The 17,855-nt window shown below is 40.2% G+C and overlaps 1 protein-coding gene across 10 annotated transcripts in view; it reads left to right on the forward strand.

The window, feature by feature from the left end:
* Nucleotides 1-9,508, forward strand: part of NTNG1 (netrin G1) — a 254,309-nt gene extending 244,801 nt beyond the window's left edge. For all 10 annotated transcript variants that reach the window (XM_075936633.1, XM_075936634.1, XM_075936643.1 and 7 more), the window contains one exon: nucleotides 8,281-9,508. In XM_075936633.1, coding sequence (XP_075792748.1) covers nucleotides 8,281-8,507 — 227 coding nt within the window. In that variant the 3' untranslated portion in view covers nucleotides 8,508-9,508. The remainder of the gene's footprint in view (nucleotides 1-8,280) is intronic.
* The last annotated feature ends 8,347 nt before the right edge of the window (nucleotides 9,509-17,855 follow it).

Raw genomic sequence — 17,855 nt, forward strand, 5'->3', positions numbered from 1 at the left:
TTGACATGTCATCTTAGAAAAGAGGAAACTAAGGGGGGATATGACAGAGGTCTATAAATCATGACTGGTGTGGAAAAAGCGAAGAAGAAAAAGTTATTTACTTATTCCCACAATATAAAAACTAGGGGTCACCAAATGAAATTAATAGGCAGCAGGTTTAAAACAAACAAAATGAAATTTTTCTTCACTCAGTGCACAGTCAACCTCTGTAACTCCTTGCCAGAGGATGTGGTGAAGGCTAGGACTTCAACAGGGTTCAAAAAAAAGCTAGATTCATGAAGATTAGGTCCATCAATGGATTTTAGCCAGGATGGGTAGGAATGGTGTCCCTAGCCTCTGTTTGTCTGGAGGTGGGTGAGAGGGGAGAGATCACATGAGGATTATCTGTTGTGTTACCTCCCTCTGGGGCATCTGGTATTGGCCACTGTTGGCAGACAGGATACTGGGCTGGATGGACCTTTGGGCTGACCCAGTATGGCCATTCTTATGTTCTTATGTTTTTAATGCCTCCATCTCTAAAAACAACAAGCTAATCTTTTAAGGCCAATGGAGATGTGCCTGATTAGTCCAAGGCCAAATTTGTTCCAGGATTTACAGGTCTGGGTAGGGATGTAAGTGGACATAAGGTTATTGCAATCTCCTGTGTCCTGTGTGATTCACCACAGTTTAACATAATAAGCAGTCCCGCAGGTATCTGCCAGGTTATTACTGAGATACATTTCTTCTGAAACTTATAAGAAAAAATAAAATATAAAATGCATTGCTCAGGTACAGCTCCGATGCTGCACTCCGAAAGCCAAGCATAGTTATATTCAAGACTTTACATATAGACCTTTTCTCACCACAGGAGTGACTGCAGACCTATAACTAAGGCATGGCTTATCTGAATGATGTCAATAACAAAATAGAAGTAAAAGATGGTACAGTAAACTCTGAAAATAATGACCACTAATTTAAAGAAGCAGGATGGGTATTTTGTGTATCTTATTTCTGGCCTAATACGTGCAATTGTTTCCACCTTGATATTTCTTTAAAAGAAACAAAGACAAATAGAGCCATTTACAATGGTGTTCATTTTACAATGCTGGGAACATTTAGGTGGAGTTGTTAATTTTTTTTTATTGTTCATCAGTGGGTTTTGTTTGATAGAGAGCAAGCTCATAATAATACAAGTGTCAGGGTAAACTATCCTGACAAAATACTGCATTTAAGATTTAAAACATAATATAATATGAAAAAACTTAAGAGATTTTCCAAACGTATCTGCCCTTCCCTTTGCTCTTTGTGGCATGTTGACAAGGATGCTCAATGACTTCTTTGTTTCGGTCTTCACCGAGAAGTCTGGAGGTGTGCCTAACATAGTGAATACAAGCAGAGAGAGGGTAAGTTTAGAAGACAGGATACACAAAGAACAAGTTAAAAATCACTTAGGAAAGTTAGATGTCAGCAAGTCACCAGGTCCTGATGAAATGCATCCCAGGATACTCAAGGAGCTGATAGAGGAGGTATCTGAGCCTTTAGCTATGATTTTTGAAAAATCATGGCAGACAGGGGAGATTCCAGAAGACTGGAAAAGGGCAAATATTGTGCCCATCTATAAAAAGGGAAATAAGAACAACCCAGGAAACTACAGACCGGTCAGTTTAACGTCTGTCCCAGGGAAGATAATGGAGCAGGTAATTAAGGAAATCATATGCAAACACTTGGAAGGTAATAAAGTGATAGGGAATAGCCAGCATGGGTTTGTGAAGAACAAGTCATGCCAAACTAATCTGATAGCTTTCTTTGATAGGATAACGAGCCTTGTGGATAAGGGAGAAGCGGTGGATGTCATATACCTAGACTTTAGTAAGGGATTTGATACGGTCTCGCATGATATTCTTATTGATAAACTAGGCAAATATAACTTAGATAGGGCCATGATAAGGTGGGTGCATAATTGGCTGGATAACCGTAGTCAGAGAGTTGTTGTTAACGGTTCTAAATCCTGCTGGAAAGGGATAACAAGTGGAGTTCCTCAAGGGTCTGTTTTGGGACCCGTACTGTTCAATATCTTCATCAATGACTTAGATATTGGGATAGAGAGTACGCTTATTAAGTTTGCAGATGATACCAAACTGGGTGGGGTTGCAACTTCTTTGGAGGATAGGGACATAATTCAAAATGACCTTAGCAAGTTAGAGAAATGGTCAGAGGTAAACAGGATGAGGTTTAATAAAGAGAAATGCAAAGTGCTCCACTTAGGAAGGAACAATCAGTTCCATACATACAAGATGGGAAGCGACTGTCTAGGAAGGAGCATGGCGGAAAAGGATCTAGGGGGTCATTGTGGACCACAAGTTGAATATGAGTCAACAGTGTGATGCTGTTGCAAAAAAAGCAAATATGATTCTAGGTTGTATCAACAGGTGTGTTGTAAGCAAAACTCGTGAAGTCATTCTGCCGCTCTACTCTGCACTAGTTAGGCCTCAGCTGGAGTACTGTGTCCAGTTCTGGGCGCCACATTTCAAGAAAGATGTGGAGAAATTGGAAAGGGTACAGAGAAGAGCGACAAGAATGATTAAAGGTCTAGAGAACATGACCTATGAAGCCAGGCTTCATGAACTGGGCTTGTTTAGTTTGGAAAAAAGAAGATTAAGGGGGGACATGATAGCAGTTTTCAAATATCTAAGAGGGTGTCACAAGGAAGAAGGAGAAAATTTGTTCCTCTTGGTTTCTGAGGACAGGACAAGGAGTAATGGGCTTAAAGTGCAGCAGGAGAGGTTTAGATTGGACATTAGGAAAAAATTCCTAACTATCAGGGTGGTCAAATATTGGAATAAATTGCCAAGGGAGGTGGTGGAATCTCCCTCTCTGGAGATATTTAAGAACAGGTTAGATAGACATCTGTCAGGGATGGTGTTGACAGAGCTTGGTCCTGCCTTGAGGGCCGGGGGCTGGACTCGATGACCTCTTGAGGTCCCTTTCAGTCCTATGATTCTATAAGGCTTATATAAGTGACCAGTTTTGGTCTCAATTCAAGTACAGATGCACAGCTTTATGCTGCTTATGTGTTAGAAATATTATTTACAGTTACTACAGGTCCTAAGTCACTAAAATCGTAGCAACATAAATAGCAGCAATTTGAATGTATATAGGGCTTGTCTTTTTCAAAGCCATTTACAAACAATGTATCTCTCCTTCCAACACTACAGTGATACAGTTTAGGGTATTAGAGCTGATTGGAAAACTAAAATAACTATAAAATTCATAGAAACTAGCAATGAAATTCCATGAAAACTTTCACAAGTGTTTGCTCTGATCCTCCAAAACAAGCCTAATTGATTAGCTATGTATAACAGATGAGCAAACTAAGAAATAAATGAAATGACTTGCCAAGTTCAGAAGAGAAGGTACTGACATTAAAAGGATTAGAAACTCATAATTACTATCGCCTAGCTCTTTGCACAAGCCATTAGTCTATGCCTTTGTCTACCTTCATTAGCTTTTGTATGTGGTTTTTGTGACTACACAAAAAAACATTGAAATTGAAAGTTTGTATGCAGCACTTTTTATATCTGACGTCTTAAATCATTCTGGAATGCATTAACAGAAGTGTTGTGAACAAGACACGAGAAGTCATTCTTCCCCTCTACTCTGCACTGATTAGTCCTCAATTGGAGTATTCTGTCCAGTTCTGGGCACCACGTTTCAAGAAAGATGTGGAGAAATTGGAGAAGGTCAGAGAAGAGCAACAAGAATAATGAAAGGTCCAGAGAACCTTCTATGAAGGAAGACTGAAATAATTGGGCTTGTTTAGTTTGGAAAAGAGAAGATTGAGGGGGGGACATTATAGCAGTTTTCAGGTATTTAAGAGGGTGTCACAAGGAGGAGGGAAAACAATTGTTTTCCTTGACCTCTGAGGATAGGACAAGAAGCAATGGGCTTAAACTGCAGCAAAGGAGGTTTAGGTTGGACACTAGGAAAAACTTCCTAACTGTCAGGGTGGTTAAACACTAGAATAAGTTGCCTAGGGAGGTTGTGGAATCTCCATCTCTGGAGATATTTAAGAGCAGGTTAGATAGACATCTATCAGGGATGGTCTAGATGGTACTGGGTCCTGCCACGAGGACAGGGGACTGGACTCAATGACCTCTCGAGTTCCCTTCTCGTTATAGTGTTCTATGATTCTATGATAATGCATTTGCAATTTTGTGTGTGCAAATTATTGTAGGGGGTATTTTATAGCAGTTAGCATTTCATTGTGTCTGTAGATTTACTAGTGAAATGCTACCATAATAATTCACCCCCAAAAAACTAGAGGCAAAAGATCAGAGACTAACTTAGAAAACATGTTGTCAGTACATTTTAAAAAAATAGAAAATGCACTGGCAAATAAACTTGTTTAACTGACTACTTGGAAAAGACAAACTTTGGTATATATCTAATTTGCATTCAAGCCCAAACATCTCATTTTCTATTTTAAAAGGGTATTTAATTAACTATTGATTTCTACTCAATTATTCAAGGCCAAAAATGATCAATATTGATGGAACAGATATTTCACCACCACTATTGCCTAAATCAAATGAAATGTTAGAGGCCTGTTACATTAGAATAAGCAAAGCCCAGCTGCTTTACCTTTAAATAAGATAGTACTTTGTATTTGTTCTTTTCATATTGCTACTATTAAGTGAACACTCCATAAATTGTATGAGTGTGTGTGTATGTATGTATATATATATATATATATAGGTCTTAATTATAACAGACATAACACAAATATTGTGTCCCACACCAATGGAGGGCCACACGTGGCCCATCAGTGTTCTATAGCCATGTCTCCGTTTGCTGTACTGGAGATTGATCTTCTGGTATTCAGTTTAGCGATTCATGAGGAGTAAGGGAAGCCAATGGGACCATTTGCTCCCATTGACTTTCCAGTGTGAAGACACCTCCACGACTTAAGGTATATTGATTCCAGGTATGCTCTTTATATAGCAAGAGTCGTGTACCTTAAGCCGACCTTCCAAGTCTATTATAGACATGACCTATGTGTGGCCTGTGAGAAATTTTGTTTAATGTTGCCCACATTCAGGGTTGCCAGATTCCACTAGTTTCCGTCCACATATTTTTTTCCCCTACTGGTATTACTAAAGCGACAGGAATGTAAAGCAAGGGCAAGTGAAGTGAGTTGCATGCTGACAGCAAACAACATTGACTGTGAGAGCCGTGCGCTCCCTCTGCCTCCCATCAAAGCACTGCTACGGTTCAGTCAGCACACCCTGAAAATTCTAGGGATGCAAGCCTGGTTGGTAAAACTATCCTATGTATGGAGGCCATCTTGGTTATGATAATCTTGTGGTTCACTCATGCAGCCCAGTCAGTAGCCTGGGTTGCCCATCACTGTGCAACACGGTAAATCTCAAAATTACTTTATTATTCCAGTTTATATTCATCATGTAAAAATATCGCAATGTACTATACTAAAGAACACTGAAACGCAAACATATGGCCTTCCTCATCACAATATTCTCCACATACTGTATTAGTTGTACTTTAATAATCACTTCAGACATTCTGAACAGAAACTGTGGATGCTTTTCAATGATATTTCAAAGGATTGAAAAGCAAGAAATAATGAAGAAAGGTGTCAAATGAGAAACTTTGATAGATATTGCCTTTTGGTTGTTTTCATATTATTACATGCTGGAGAGAATGTGCACCAATGTAATCACTTGGCTCATTTGTAAGCAAAGAATTAGAAATTGGAGAAGGACACTTCAGAGTGAACAACTCAGTGGCTGGACTTTTTTGTTGGTTCAGCTGGGGGTGCTAAAAAGAAGGTAGATGAAATATAACTTGGTTTTTGACAAATCAAAATCATTTTTAGAAAAGCTTTGGGCCAGACGTGTAAAGCTTATGTAAATTATCATACAGATTTTGTAAAGTTCTGCGGAGCTTTACCAAATAACATTTGAGAATCTGGGCTACATGTTTGGATTTTAGCTTTCATGGGTTTTTTACATTTTAAAAAGTAAAGCATTTGTGTCCCACACCAATCTGTGAATGTAAAGAACAATTAGCAGATCTTACAGGGGAAATACTAAGAATTTTTTTTCTACTTTGCCTCCTTTAGTGTGTTCTCTGGATGTTACATGGTTAAGCAATATATTATATTGGTCTTCTAAATCTTGGAGTTCTTCCGCTAGGGATGTAATAGTGCAGTCAAGTAACCAATTAACTGATAAGCAAAAGCTTATAGGTTAATGCTATAAACTACACGCATTCCCTCTCCCCCTCCAATATATTTTTTAGCAGGCTGGCCAGCAGCCCGGCTCAGTGCCATCTTGCATCGGGTCCGGGACCTGTCCCTCATGAATTTAAAAGTGTATTGGGAGCCAGGTGGGCAGGCAGTCTGGCTCAATCCTGGCTTGTACCAGGTCAAGGACTTACTCCCCACTGTTGCTCTGCATTTAAAGTGTGTTAAGAGCAAGGCAGGCAGACAGCCCAGCTCAGTTCTGGATCACACTGGGTTCTGGAGATCGGACTCTCCCCACACAGGGGCTGCTGCCACCCTGCTCTGCTGCCTCTGTGGGGCGATGAGCAGCTGGTGCATAAGGGGAGCTGTTTTTTCAATTGGCTCCCCTCCCAGGCCACCTCCTGCCTGGCACCCCACGCTGCTGCCTCTGATATAGATTAACTGATTTTTTGATATCTGTACCTTACAGTAAATCCAATCATGATTTCATTTACTCAGGTAAAATACCTAATGATTGCATGGGAATTTTGTCCAAGTTTGGGGTGCAGGATGAGCTCCTTAGTCCTCATTAAAACTAAAACAAAAATACCTGCTCTAGGAATTATTTGGGGGAAGCTTTATGGTCTGTGTTACGCAGGAGGTCAGACTAGGTGATCACAAGAGGTCCTTGTGGCTTCTGAATCTGAAAAATTTCCATCAAAAATGGGAATACCATCTATAGAAGTGGTTTTCAAAAAAAAATTGTGACCCACTTGAAGAAAATCAATGATGCCTGCAACCCAACATGTTTATATTTTTGACTAAAGAGCAAGCTTCAGGGTCGGGACAGGAAGAAAGAGTTTGAGATGCAGGACAGGGCTCAGGGCTGGAGCAGGGGTTTGGGATGGCTTACCTCTAGCGACTCCCAGTCAGCAGCTTAGTGGGAGTGCTAAGTGAGGCTTCCTGCCTATCCCAGCACCGCAGACCACATAGCGCCCCAAAAGTGGCCGGTAAGAGGTCTAGCTCCTGGGTGGAAGCACACAAGTGATTCTGTGCACTATTCTTGCCCACGGGTTTTACCCCTCCCCCAGCTCCGATTGGCTGAGTTCCAGCCTTAGCATACCCACTGCAAATCAGCCTTCAGCAAGGCAGTCCAGTGCCTGAGCTATCATGACCCAGTACTGGGTCACAACCTATACTTTGAAAACTATTTATTTCTAGCTCACTCTACTCTATACTATAATCTAGAATTGACAGTGAGACAATAGCATGGGATGTCTGTACACACCCATAGAGGGGAATGTTTCAGTCCAGTTTTGTTTAAATAATGGAAAGAAAGCTTAAACCTTTAAAATAACTTCGTACAAAAGTCTAAAATTTCTGACAGTGACTCCTTCCTCTATGGTAACTATTTTAGGTATTTCTAATGTGTCTATCACCCTGATACCTAAGCACCATACACAATTTTTTTTAAATGTAGATCTTTAGTGAAAATAGTGCCCTTTCTCCGTGTTCCCACATGAATGTGGTATGTGAATTTAAACAGCTAACATTGTTCAACACCCATAAAGCACGCTGATTTTCCCATGCCATATCCCCTACTGCTTTTTGTTTCTTTTCCAGAACATTCATACAGAAAAATCACTTTGTATTAGGGGCCGATTTCTCATTCCATTCTGTTCATTTCACCTCACCGTGTTCCATTTTTAATTGCCATTAATGTTTTCCAAGAGTACTGTGATGTTGGCATTCACATTGTCCTTTCTAAGAAGGCACTCACCAGGCTTTCCAGTTCAGTAATAATAAATAATAATAAAGACACTAAAACAGTGGGTAACTTCGTATTAAAGTTGTCTGAAATGGAGGAAAATATTCTCTAAGATTATGCAACAACAAAATGTAAGGGACAATAGTAAATGATAAAAAATAGATAACAGCAAATGTTTGGAATAACATCTTTATTTACATTGCTAAAGAGAGGAAAAAATTAAGTTCAAAGTGTTGTGTAATAAATAAACTTAAGCTTATTATGCTCTTCTATTTTTCCCCTTGTCCTGCAGCAAATGTATGTGACAAAGAATTACTGCAATGCCAGAACGGAGGAACATGCCTCAAAAACATGCGATGCCAGTGCCCTCCAGCCTACACTGGCATTTTGTGTGAGAAGTTGAAGTGTGAAAGGGATCCAGGAGGTTGCAGCCAAAACTCCGGCCAGAGGGCAGTGACACACGGCCCTCTATTACCGCTGACTGCTCTACTAGGTGTAACTGGACTTTTCATATTCTAGGTTCCGTCTGGTTGATGGCATTGTGTTCAGACTGCTTCAGGAGGAACATGCCACAAAAAAGCAAAACAAAACCCAAGCATTTGCTACTAAAATTTAAAAAAAAAGAAAAAGAATAAAACCACGTATACACTAAGAAGGCCCAACTGAACTAAGCCATATTAATTGTGGACAGCACTCTGAGTCAAAAGACTGTTCATATCTGACTCAAGACAAGTTGGCGCTGCCAATCTATTACTACAAATAACAATGCCAGCTGCAAAGTATACACAGGATTGAAAAACCTTTGACAGCTCCCAAAATGGAAAATAAAAAACATTTGCCACTTCAACATGGTGCGCTACTGTACCTCTGCCCAGTGTGTGGACCAACCAAATAGAGGCATTCTTTGCTGTCAGTGCATTGTGGGTATAAGGAAATCTGTTAAAGCTGCCATATTGGCTTGCTTCAGTCCCTGATTCCCTTCCAACCTGTGCTTTAGTGAACGTTGCTCTGTAACCCTTGTTGGTTGAAAGGTTTCTTTGTCTGATGTTAGTGATGCACATGTGTAACAGCCCCCTCAATAAATCTCAAGACAGTCATATCCTTGTATATTTTAGCAGCACTGCATCAGAAAGATGCTGTGTTCATCTACTGTACAAGAGTGGCTATAGGGAAAAAAAAGTGTATTTATCCTTTTGTATTCAAATGAAGTTATTTTTCTTGAAATAATGTACAATGTAGATTTTTTGTATTATTGACAATTTGTGTTACCAGACAATTTATTAATGTATTTAATTCTAATCAGGTAAGAGAAATATTACTTTTTATTTAGTCTTTTTTTTCTTTGCTCCTTTCATTTAATTGTGCAGAGATTTCTCTGTATGGGCAACGTGCTGGCATCAAAGAATATCAGTTTACATATATAACAAGTGTAATAAGATTCCACCAAAGGACATTCTAAATGTTTTCTTGTTGCTTTAACACTGGAAGATTAAAAAAAAATAAAATTCCTGCATAAACAATTTCAGGAATTTGTATTGCAATTTCTTAAGACAATTTTAAAAATTATTTTCCTTGCTCATTTTACCGTGGATTAAATACAAATTCAATGTCAGAATTTAGTTCATAATGAAGTCAGACTGATGTTTTCTTCTCTATCAAACCACTCTGAATAAAAATAGATATTTTGTTTGAGGAAAAATTTATAAAACACTGAATCTGTATTCACTCTAGTTATTCCCAGAATTATTCCAAGATTAATTAACGAAGTATTAAGGAACATTTTCTTAGCATACAACTTTTGAGGATTGAAAGTAATGAAGTCAATATAGCCGTTTCTTAAATGTGCCTTTCAAAGCTCTATTAAAAGGAAATGCTTATTTATATTCAAGTATTAGACTGCCTTGGAAACTGCAACAGCAATGGCAACCACAACACAGAAAAAAAATTCAATGATATAACTTTTAATAAAGTCAGTTTTAGTATTTAGAGGGAGTGTCAAAATATACAGACACAAGTAGATAGAAAGTGCTGCTCCAGCAAATAAAAGTTTGTTTTAAGTATTGCCTGAGGTGTAATAAATTCCTGTTTCTGACTTTTATTAGGCCAATTACTGAGTGTGACAGCAATGGATACAGAGAAGTACAGGCAAACCAAAACCATGGCAATGTTTCAAAGACAAGGAAAATCAAAAGGCAGCAGCACCGTTTATATTCATTTCTTAGCAGATTTTTCAACATACATAATGTAAATTTTTAGCAATATGATAGCCTAGAATGGAAAAAAAACAGCACAGGCAAAATCCTAAGGGTAATAGATTCTATTTAGCTACCTACTCCCCTCTGGTGACAAGGCAGTGAATTTGGAAAATACCTCCTTGAACACCTCTCCACCTCCAGTGGGCCGGGGGGGGGGGGGGGGGGGGGGACGGGGACGGACGACAATTGCTGGCAGAAATCTTGGGAAAATATTCCATGAGGGAACAGTATAGCTTTACAGTTTTTATTTCCAGAAAAGCCCATGTGGAGTATGACAATACAAGTAAACAGGTAGCATTTGTTAAAGTTACCACCTCAGCCCCGCCTGTGGAATGTTTGCTAATCACACCTGCAGTCTTTCAGTTTACAAAACAAGGGTGAGATAAATAAAAGGTATGACTGTGTAGTGGCATATGTAATTGTAGATTTATATTAGAAGCATGCTCAAGACAATAAACAGAAAATTATATTGAAGAATCACTCAGGAATATAAATGCAAATATAGGTGAAAAAGAGCTGAAGATTACTTATAATTAAATGGATTTCTAGTATTAAAGTGTGGAATTTAAGTTGTCTTGAAGTTTATTAGCCCAGGCCGAATGCAGACCATGTATTTACTGGAAAAGATTCACTTTAACAGTCATTATACAGTCAAGGCTTTGTGAAAGTGCTCAGGAAGCATGTTGTGCATGTCTGATTATGCAGGATTCTGCCAGACAATGCTGAAGTATAATGAATATCTGATCTTAATCACTTCATCTGCATTTCAATTTCATGTAGGTCTGATCATCTAAAACAACGTGGATGACACAGCTTTTCATATATTTATATAGCATTTTCTGCATTTCATCATATAGGTCAGCCTGCTTTTAATAAAATGTGGATTTTAGGTACATGTCCAAAGGAAAGTGAATTTTCTTTTCAATCACCATTTTTGTCAAACCTCTTTGTTTTTGCCATACTGCACACTGTAAAGGAACTGCAGTACCTGAAGATTTTTGAATACTAGTTCTGCCATGATAGAATATAAAAATATAATCCACAAACACAAGAAGATTGTCATACCACTCTGTATTGCTTTAATTCAGTTCCCATTGACATCAATGAGGAAATTAGGGCGCTACCATCCTGTATTTTCCATATTGAAAATTGGCAAAACAATAAACTCATCCTGCAGAAGTTACCATGTGATCTTTCAGTGTCCACAAGTAGCCATTGTGATAGATGTTGCAACTTCTTGCAATATCTTTGTGAGCTCTTGGTCTATTATAGCATTTTGGGCCACAAATGCTGTGTAATTCCATGGGGGAGGGTGAGCCTAGCTCCTCCAGAAACTAACAGGGAGGGGGAGGCATGGGAGAAGAGGCAGGCGGTGGTTATTACACAAATTCATTCAGGATGTAACACCAGAGAATGATCTTACCTGGGAGAGGCGTGCATATTCTAGTTCAGACTGGATCCTCCAGAGACCTATAGACAAGGAAAGGATTGTTGATAAAAAAAAATAGCCTAAGTTTACACTGATTCAGGGCCTTCTTTCTGATCAAGCAAATGCAGAGGATCATTAGTCCAAAAGCAGGCCCCAATCCTTTATCCAAAAGCAATATGTCCAGGATTTTTGGACTTTGTGACTGGAGAGCTTTGTGCCCCTGGGTAAGGTTCAGTGTGGCTAACGCAGAGGTGAGCAATAAGTAGTCCTCAGGGTGGATATGGTTTGCCAAGGCTAGCCTCATGGGCCACCAGGACTTTATTTACCTACATGTCCACATTTACAGCCATTTTCACCTGTTGGCCGTGGATCACCGTTCCTTGGCAATGGGAGCTGCAGGGAGCATCCTGCATCTCCTATGGGATGGGAATGGCAACCCATAGCCAACAGGAGCTACAAATGGCGGGACCTGCAGACACATAGGTGAATAAAGCGTTAGTGGCTTGCCCGGGACTAGCCCTGGTAAACTGCCTCTGGCTTACTGTCCATCCCTAGTCTAGCACAGGACCATCGGGAGAAAAAGGAGGGGAGAGAAAGAAAGACTCAGGAAATGTTGGACAGCATGACCCTGGGGCTTTTGGTTTGGATGCTAGTTAAAGAGATTTAGGATTGCAAGCAAAAAAGTTATCCCCCATTTTTGGTGCCCCCTGCATTTGGAAAAGCAGAACTTTGTATGTTTCTTGCATCAGATTGCACCAAAAGACAATACCAGACTCAGTCATCAATTTTTACTCTTCAAAGCCCAAACTTTCAGTAGCAACAAGTCAAAAAGGGGGAAAGAAATATATATTGTAATGGGTGGTGCACATATGAAAATACTTCATTTAAGTGAATAAAGCAAACCACCACAACATATAAATGCCTTTCCAAAATGTGTACTCAAAGGGCGCCATCCTACCTGGGTATTGCTTTACGTATCTTTCAGCTAACTTGGGAACACCATTCTAGTCCTCAGAGGTCCCATGCAGATTTGTTATAGACTCATTAGGACTCTAGATTTATTAAACCACTGAATTAACTAGACTCATCTATGCATGGAGTTTATTCACCAGTAAGAGATAATTTGAGTCATGTTTGTTCTTGCTAACAAATAAAAATCCAACTACTAATATTTGGTATAGCAATTTATTTTAGGTATACAATTGTGAGTGGAATTACTTGTGAATGCTAAAATGCACTCATCACAACACAGTCTGGTGCTGCTAATCTGGTTTATTGCCTAGTTCTGATAAATTTATAAGTCAGTTTAATCATCACTTTCAGAATGCTACATACTAGAAAGCTCAAGAACCTGGAAATTACTTGCACATAATGTGATAGGGAATTGTAACATTTTGTAGCAGTGGCACGTCCCTGAGTGAAATGGAAGGCACAATGTCATTGGGTTACCGCAAGCTGTTGGGGATTTTTGTTTGTCTTCTGTTTTTTTACAATAGCACACAATATCAGTTACTTCACTATTATTGGGATTGCTGTTTGTTATGTGCATAGAACCAAATGTGTTAGGCTCTTTGAAGACAAATATGTCATGATCATTGATTCAAAAAACTTTACAATCTAAAAAATGACCATAGAAGACTGATATAATGCAGTAAATAGAAACAAGTGAAGATTAAGCACTGTACCTTGTAGACTCCGTTGTGTTTTCTGCTTATCTACTTAGCTAATACATGCTTTCAAAGGAGTACAAACATACAGGCCCTCAGTGAAAAAGTGCATTTGAAGAAAGGATTAATGAAGATGCAATTTGCTCCAAATCAGGAAGAGTTTCAGTCATAGAAGGCCATATGGAAGAAGTCCTGGGATAATGAATAAACTTAAAAAACAATAAAAGGTCTGGTAGCACTTTATAGACTAATACCACAGGTAGATTGTACCATGTGCTTTTGTGGGCACAGCCCACTTCTTCAGATGACCGGAGTTTTACATCTGAAGACGTGGGCTGTGCCCACGAAAGCTCATGATACCATCTACATGTTTTGTTGGTCTATAAAGTGCTACCAGACCATTTTTGTTTTTTTAAGTTTATCCTGTACAGACTAACTCAGTTACCCCCTGAAGCTCCGATAATGAAGTGAGTGCATAATTGATGGTCCTGGGCAGAACAAAAGCACTAGGTGGAGTGGAGTGGATTAGATTAGATTAGATATTTACATGCTCCAAAATGCTACATCAGCAAATGTTTGCAATGCACTGGTAAAGTATGTTATCTACACTGGAAACACGTCATTTGTAATGAAAGTGAGCCATAATTATAAAACAAAGGCAATGATTCTACTGTAGATTATTTTCATACTTTTGTTGAATGAGCACTTTAGACTTTCCAGTTTAATTTTTTTTTTATTTCTCATGTAATATAATTCTCACTCCCTACACTGATTTTTATTCTATCTAGCAAACAAACCATGAGGAAACTTATTCTGGATTCTACAAGCTTGAACAAGCATATCATGAAAAATATTTGGAAGTAAAAATAGCTATATAGCAGGGGTGGACAAGATACGTCTCACGGGCCGAATCCGTTCTAGGATTCCCAGGCACGCAACAGCCACTGTTTTAATCACATGGCTGCTCTGTGTGTCTCTCTGCTCTGGAAGCAGGGGGAAGCTTCATGTGATATCCCCTCACCCAGCCCAATCACCAGCTCCTATTGGCCGGACACAACCAGCCAATAGGAGCTGAGAGATTGGCCTGAGGGACGGGGCCAGTGCAAGCCTCTTTCTTCTCCCAAAGCTGAGAGCCACATGGAGGGAACAGCCTGCAGTTTTAAGCAGTCTGGGGATGCAGCAGACAGGGAGCCCAGCCTGCCTTGGGGTGTTGCAGGGTTGCTGTCCAGGAGATGCTTAGGTAAGCACCTCCTAGCCAAAGGCTGCCTCTGTCATCCCTGCCCCTCCCACACTCCAACTCCCTCCGCCAGGTCACCATCCAAACCCTCTGCACCCCTCTGCCCCAGGTCACAACTCCCTCCTAGACCCTGTACCCCCTTCTAAACCCCTCCCCCAAGCCAGAATCCTCTCCTGAACCCATATCCCTCCCTAGCCCTACACCCCAACTCCCTTGACCCAGGTCACACAACCCCCTCCTTCACCCAAACTCCCTCTCAGGCCTCACACTGTCTCCTGCACCCCAGTCCCTTACCCCATGCACCCTTCTGCACCCAACCTCCACCCTAGACCTCGTACCTCCTCCACAGTAAAGTGCAACTTGAGACTGCTTTCCAAAATCTTGACATGGCCCCCCATCAAACATTTTTGCCCACCCTTGCTATATGGGCAAGGGACATGTCATTTCAAATTCAAATATTCCTGTAGCACTTTACTCAACAAGACCTCTCACTGAAGCGAATGTGCTATTCATTAGAGCTACGTTTACACTATGAGTTTTCTTGGGAAAAAATATGCTAATGAGGGACTCATTTGCGTGAGTCATGATCTCATTTGCATATTTTCTGCCGATCCATTTTTGCGCTAGGGGTTTTTGCGCAAAAACAAGCAGTGTGGACGTTTTCTTTTTGTGCAAAAACCCCTTTTTCCGCAAGATCGGTATACCTCCTTTTTGGGGGCATAAAGATCTTGCAGAAAAACAGGGTTTGTGCAAAAAGAAAACGTCCACACTGCTTGTTTTTGTGCAAAAACCCCTAGCGCAAAAATGGATCGGCAGAAAATATGCAAATGAGATCATGACTCATGCAAATGAGTCTCTCATTAGCATAATTTTTGCTGAGAAAACTTGAAGTGTAGACATAGCCTAGGAGTATGAAACTAGACTTTAGCCTTCCTTAATGGAGAATCTAGACTTTAGCCTTCCTTAATGGAGAAGTGAGCTAAATGAGCTCATATGTTTTTCACCCATATCTTGCCCACTCCGATCTAGATGGCGGTTGGTCCTGCCTTAAGTTCATGGGACTGGACTTGATGATCTCTTGAGGTCCCTTCCAATTCTAGTGTTCCATGAACTTAAGGCAGGACCAATCGCCATCTAGATTGGAGTGGGCAAGATACAGCCCATAGGCTGGATGCAGCCCACCAAGCCATTTGATCCAAACCGCAGCCCAACATGCCGCTCCCCCACCCCCTCAGGTCACAGAGGAGCGCGCAAAGTCATTCGCTGATCAAAGCAACTGGTGGCTCTCTTCCACTGGCAGGGGTGTGCAGTGCCTAGAGAGAACTGCCAGCTGTTCAAAATGGCTGGAGGTTCCCTCTAGGTGCCACATGGCCTCTGGCAGGGCAGGTCAGGGGTGGGGGGTGAGAGACTTCACATAATCATCCCCTGTCCCCAGGTCCCAATTGGCCTGGGGGTGGGGGAGCGTGCAAATTCTCCTCCCCCACCAGGGGTACATAGCATCTAGAGAGAACTGCCCTTTCTGCCCAGGGCTCCACCCCTTTCAGGGGCCAGAGCCAGTCTGCAATCATGAACCAAAGTTTGTGAAGTGCCCCCCCGCCCTCCAATCTAGATCATCCCTGACAGATGCTTGTCAAACCTGCTCTTAAAAATTCCTAATAATGGAGATTCCACAACCTCCCTAGGCAATTTATTCCAGTGCTAAATCACCTTGACAGTTAGGAAGTTTTTCCTAATGCCCAACCTAAACCTCCCTTGCTGCAATTTAACCCCATGACTCCTTGTCCTATCATCAGTGGTTAAGGAGAATAATTTTTCTCCCTCCTCCTTGTAACAAATGTTTAGGTACTTGAAAGCTCTTTTGTCCTCCCCTCCCCCGCTCAGTCTTTTCTTCTTCAGATTGAACAAGCCCAGTTCTTTCACTCTTTCCTCACAGGTCATAGTTTCTAGTGCTTGAATCTCTGTTGCATGTCTAATTTCTCCACATCTTTCCTGAAATATGGTGCCCAAAACTGGACATAATACTCCAGTTGAGATCTAATCAGTGCATAATAGAGTGAAAGAATGTCTGTTGCTTGCAACACTCCTGGGAATACATCCCAGAATGAAGTTTACTTTTTTTGCAACAGTGTTACTCTGTCGATTCATATTTAGCTTGTGATCTTCTATGACCCCTAGATTCCTTTCTGTAGTTCTCTTTCCTACACAGTCATTTCCTATTTTGTATGTGTACAGCTGATTGTTCCTTCGTAGGTGGAGTACTTTGTATTCATCCTTAATGAATTTTATCCTAGAGAAATGTCTGTAGTTTAAAATTTCATCCTAGAGAAATGTCTAAATTTCATTGGAAAGAAGTCTAAGACTTAATTTAACAATTCTGAGTCTGTTCCTATTTCCTGTCAATTCTTTCCAGTTCTCTGATCTTAGTATTTTAGTCCTGAAAATCTTGTGTTGTGGGTTTTATGATTTGCACCAACTTTTGATTACAGACTTTTGACCTTATAAATCTAGTTTTAACTGATTGTTCGAATCCCACTTTGCAGATTCTTGGGAGAGTATAATAGATTCTCTACTCTCAAGTTCAATTGTAAAAGCCAAAAGTAAATAAGAAACTAAATTCTTTTTAACTGCAGAGATCCCGCTATACTGGCACTCTCTCAAACTCATGATATATTAATAGCATCAAAACCCCCCTTTTACTGTAATCAGAAAATCCACTAGCGCTTATGCTGGAATTTATAAATATCATTGCTAACTCTCTTCTATAATTCACTATGTAGTTAATATTTCAAATACATGCATATATTCTAAGCATCATAAATTCCAATAGTTAATTGGGGAAAATGTATCACTGTACTCTCATGACTTTTGTTATCCTCACCAATGAAATGAAAATTGATCAATACTGATGTGACAATGTGGGGAACTGTCTGTAATATTTTATGAATTATGTGGATGGTTCTGTACCTATCCACAGTGCAATACTAACCTGGGGGGAGGGAGATTAATTTTTTCCATGGAGATGGAGAGAACAGGGTTAGGCATTTCAGACATACACTTACTATTTCTGCCTGGTCTGGAATCAACATGTTAGAACGGAAGACCCGCAATTGAAACCTCAATAACTGCACATTTATTCCTCGAACAAGTTACTTTCCCCCTCACCTCTCTTCAGGGAAGCAGAGCAAAAATCCCTTAACTGGAGACCAAGGCAAGAAGTACCATGTGACTGGGTATTAAGGCTGGCAGTGCAGACAGAGCAGAAACAGATGTAGTAGTAAA

Source organism: Pelodiscus sinensis, chromosome 9, assembly GCF_049634645.1.
Source record: "Pelodiscus sinensis isolate JC-2024 chromosome 9, ASM4963464v1, whole genome shotgun sequence".
NCBI classification, from domain to species: domain Eukaryota; kingdom Metazoa; phylum Chordata; order Testudines; family Trionychidae; genus Pelodiscus; species Pelodiscus sinensis.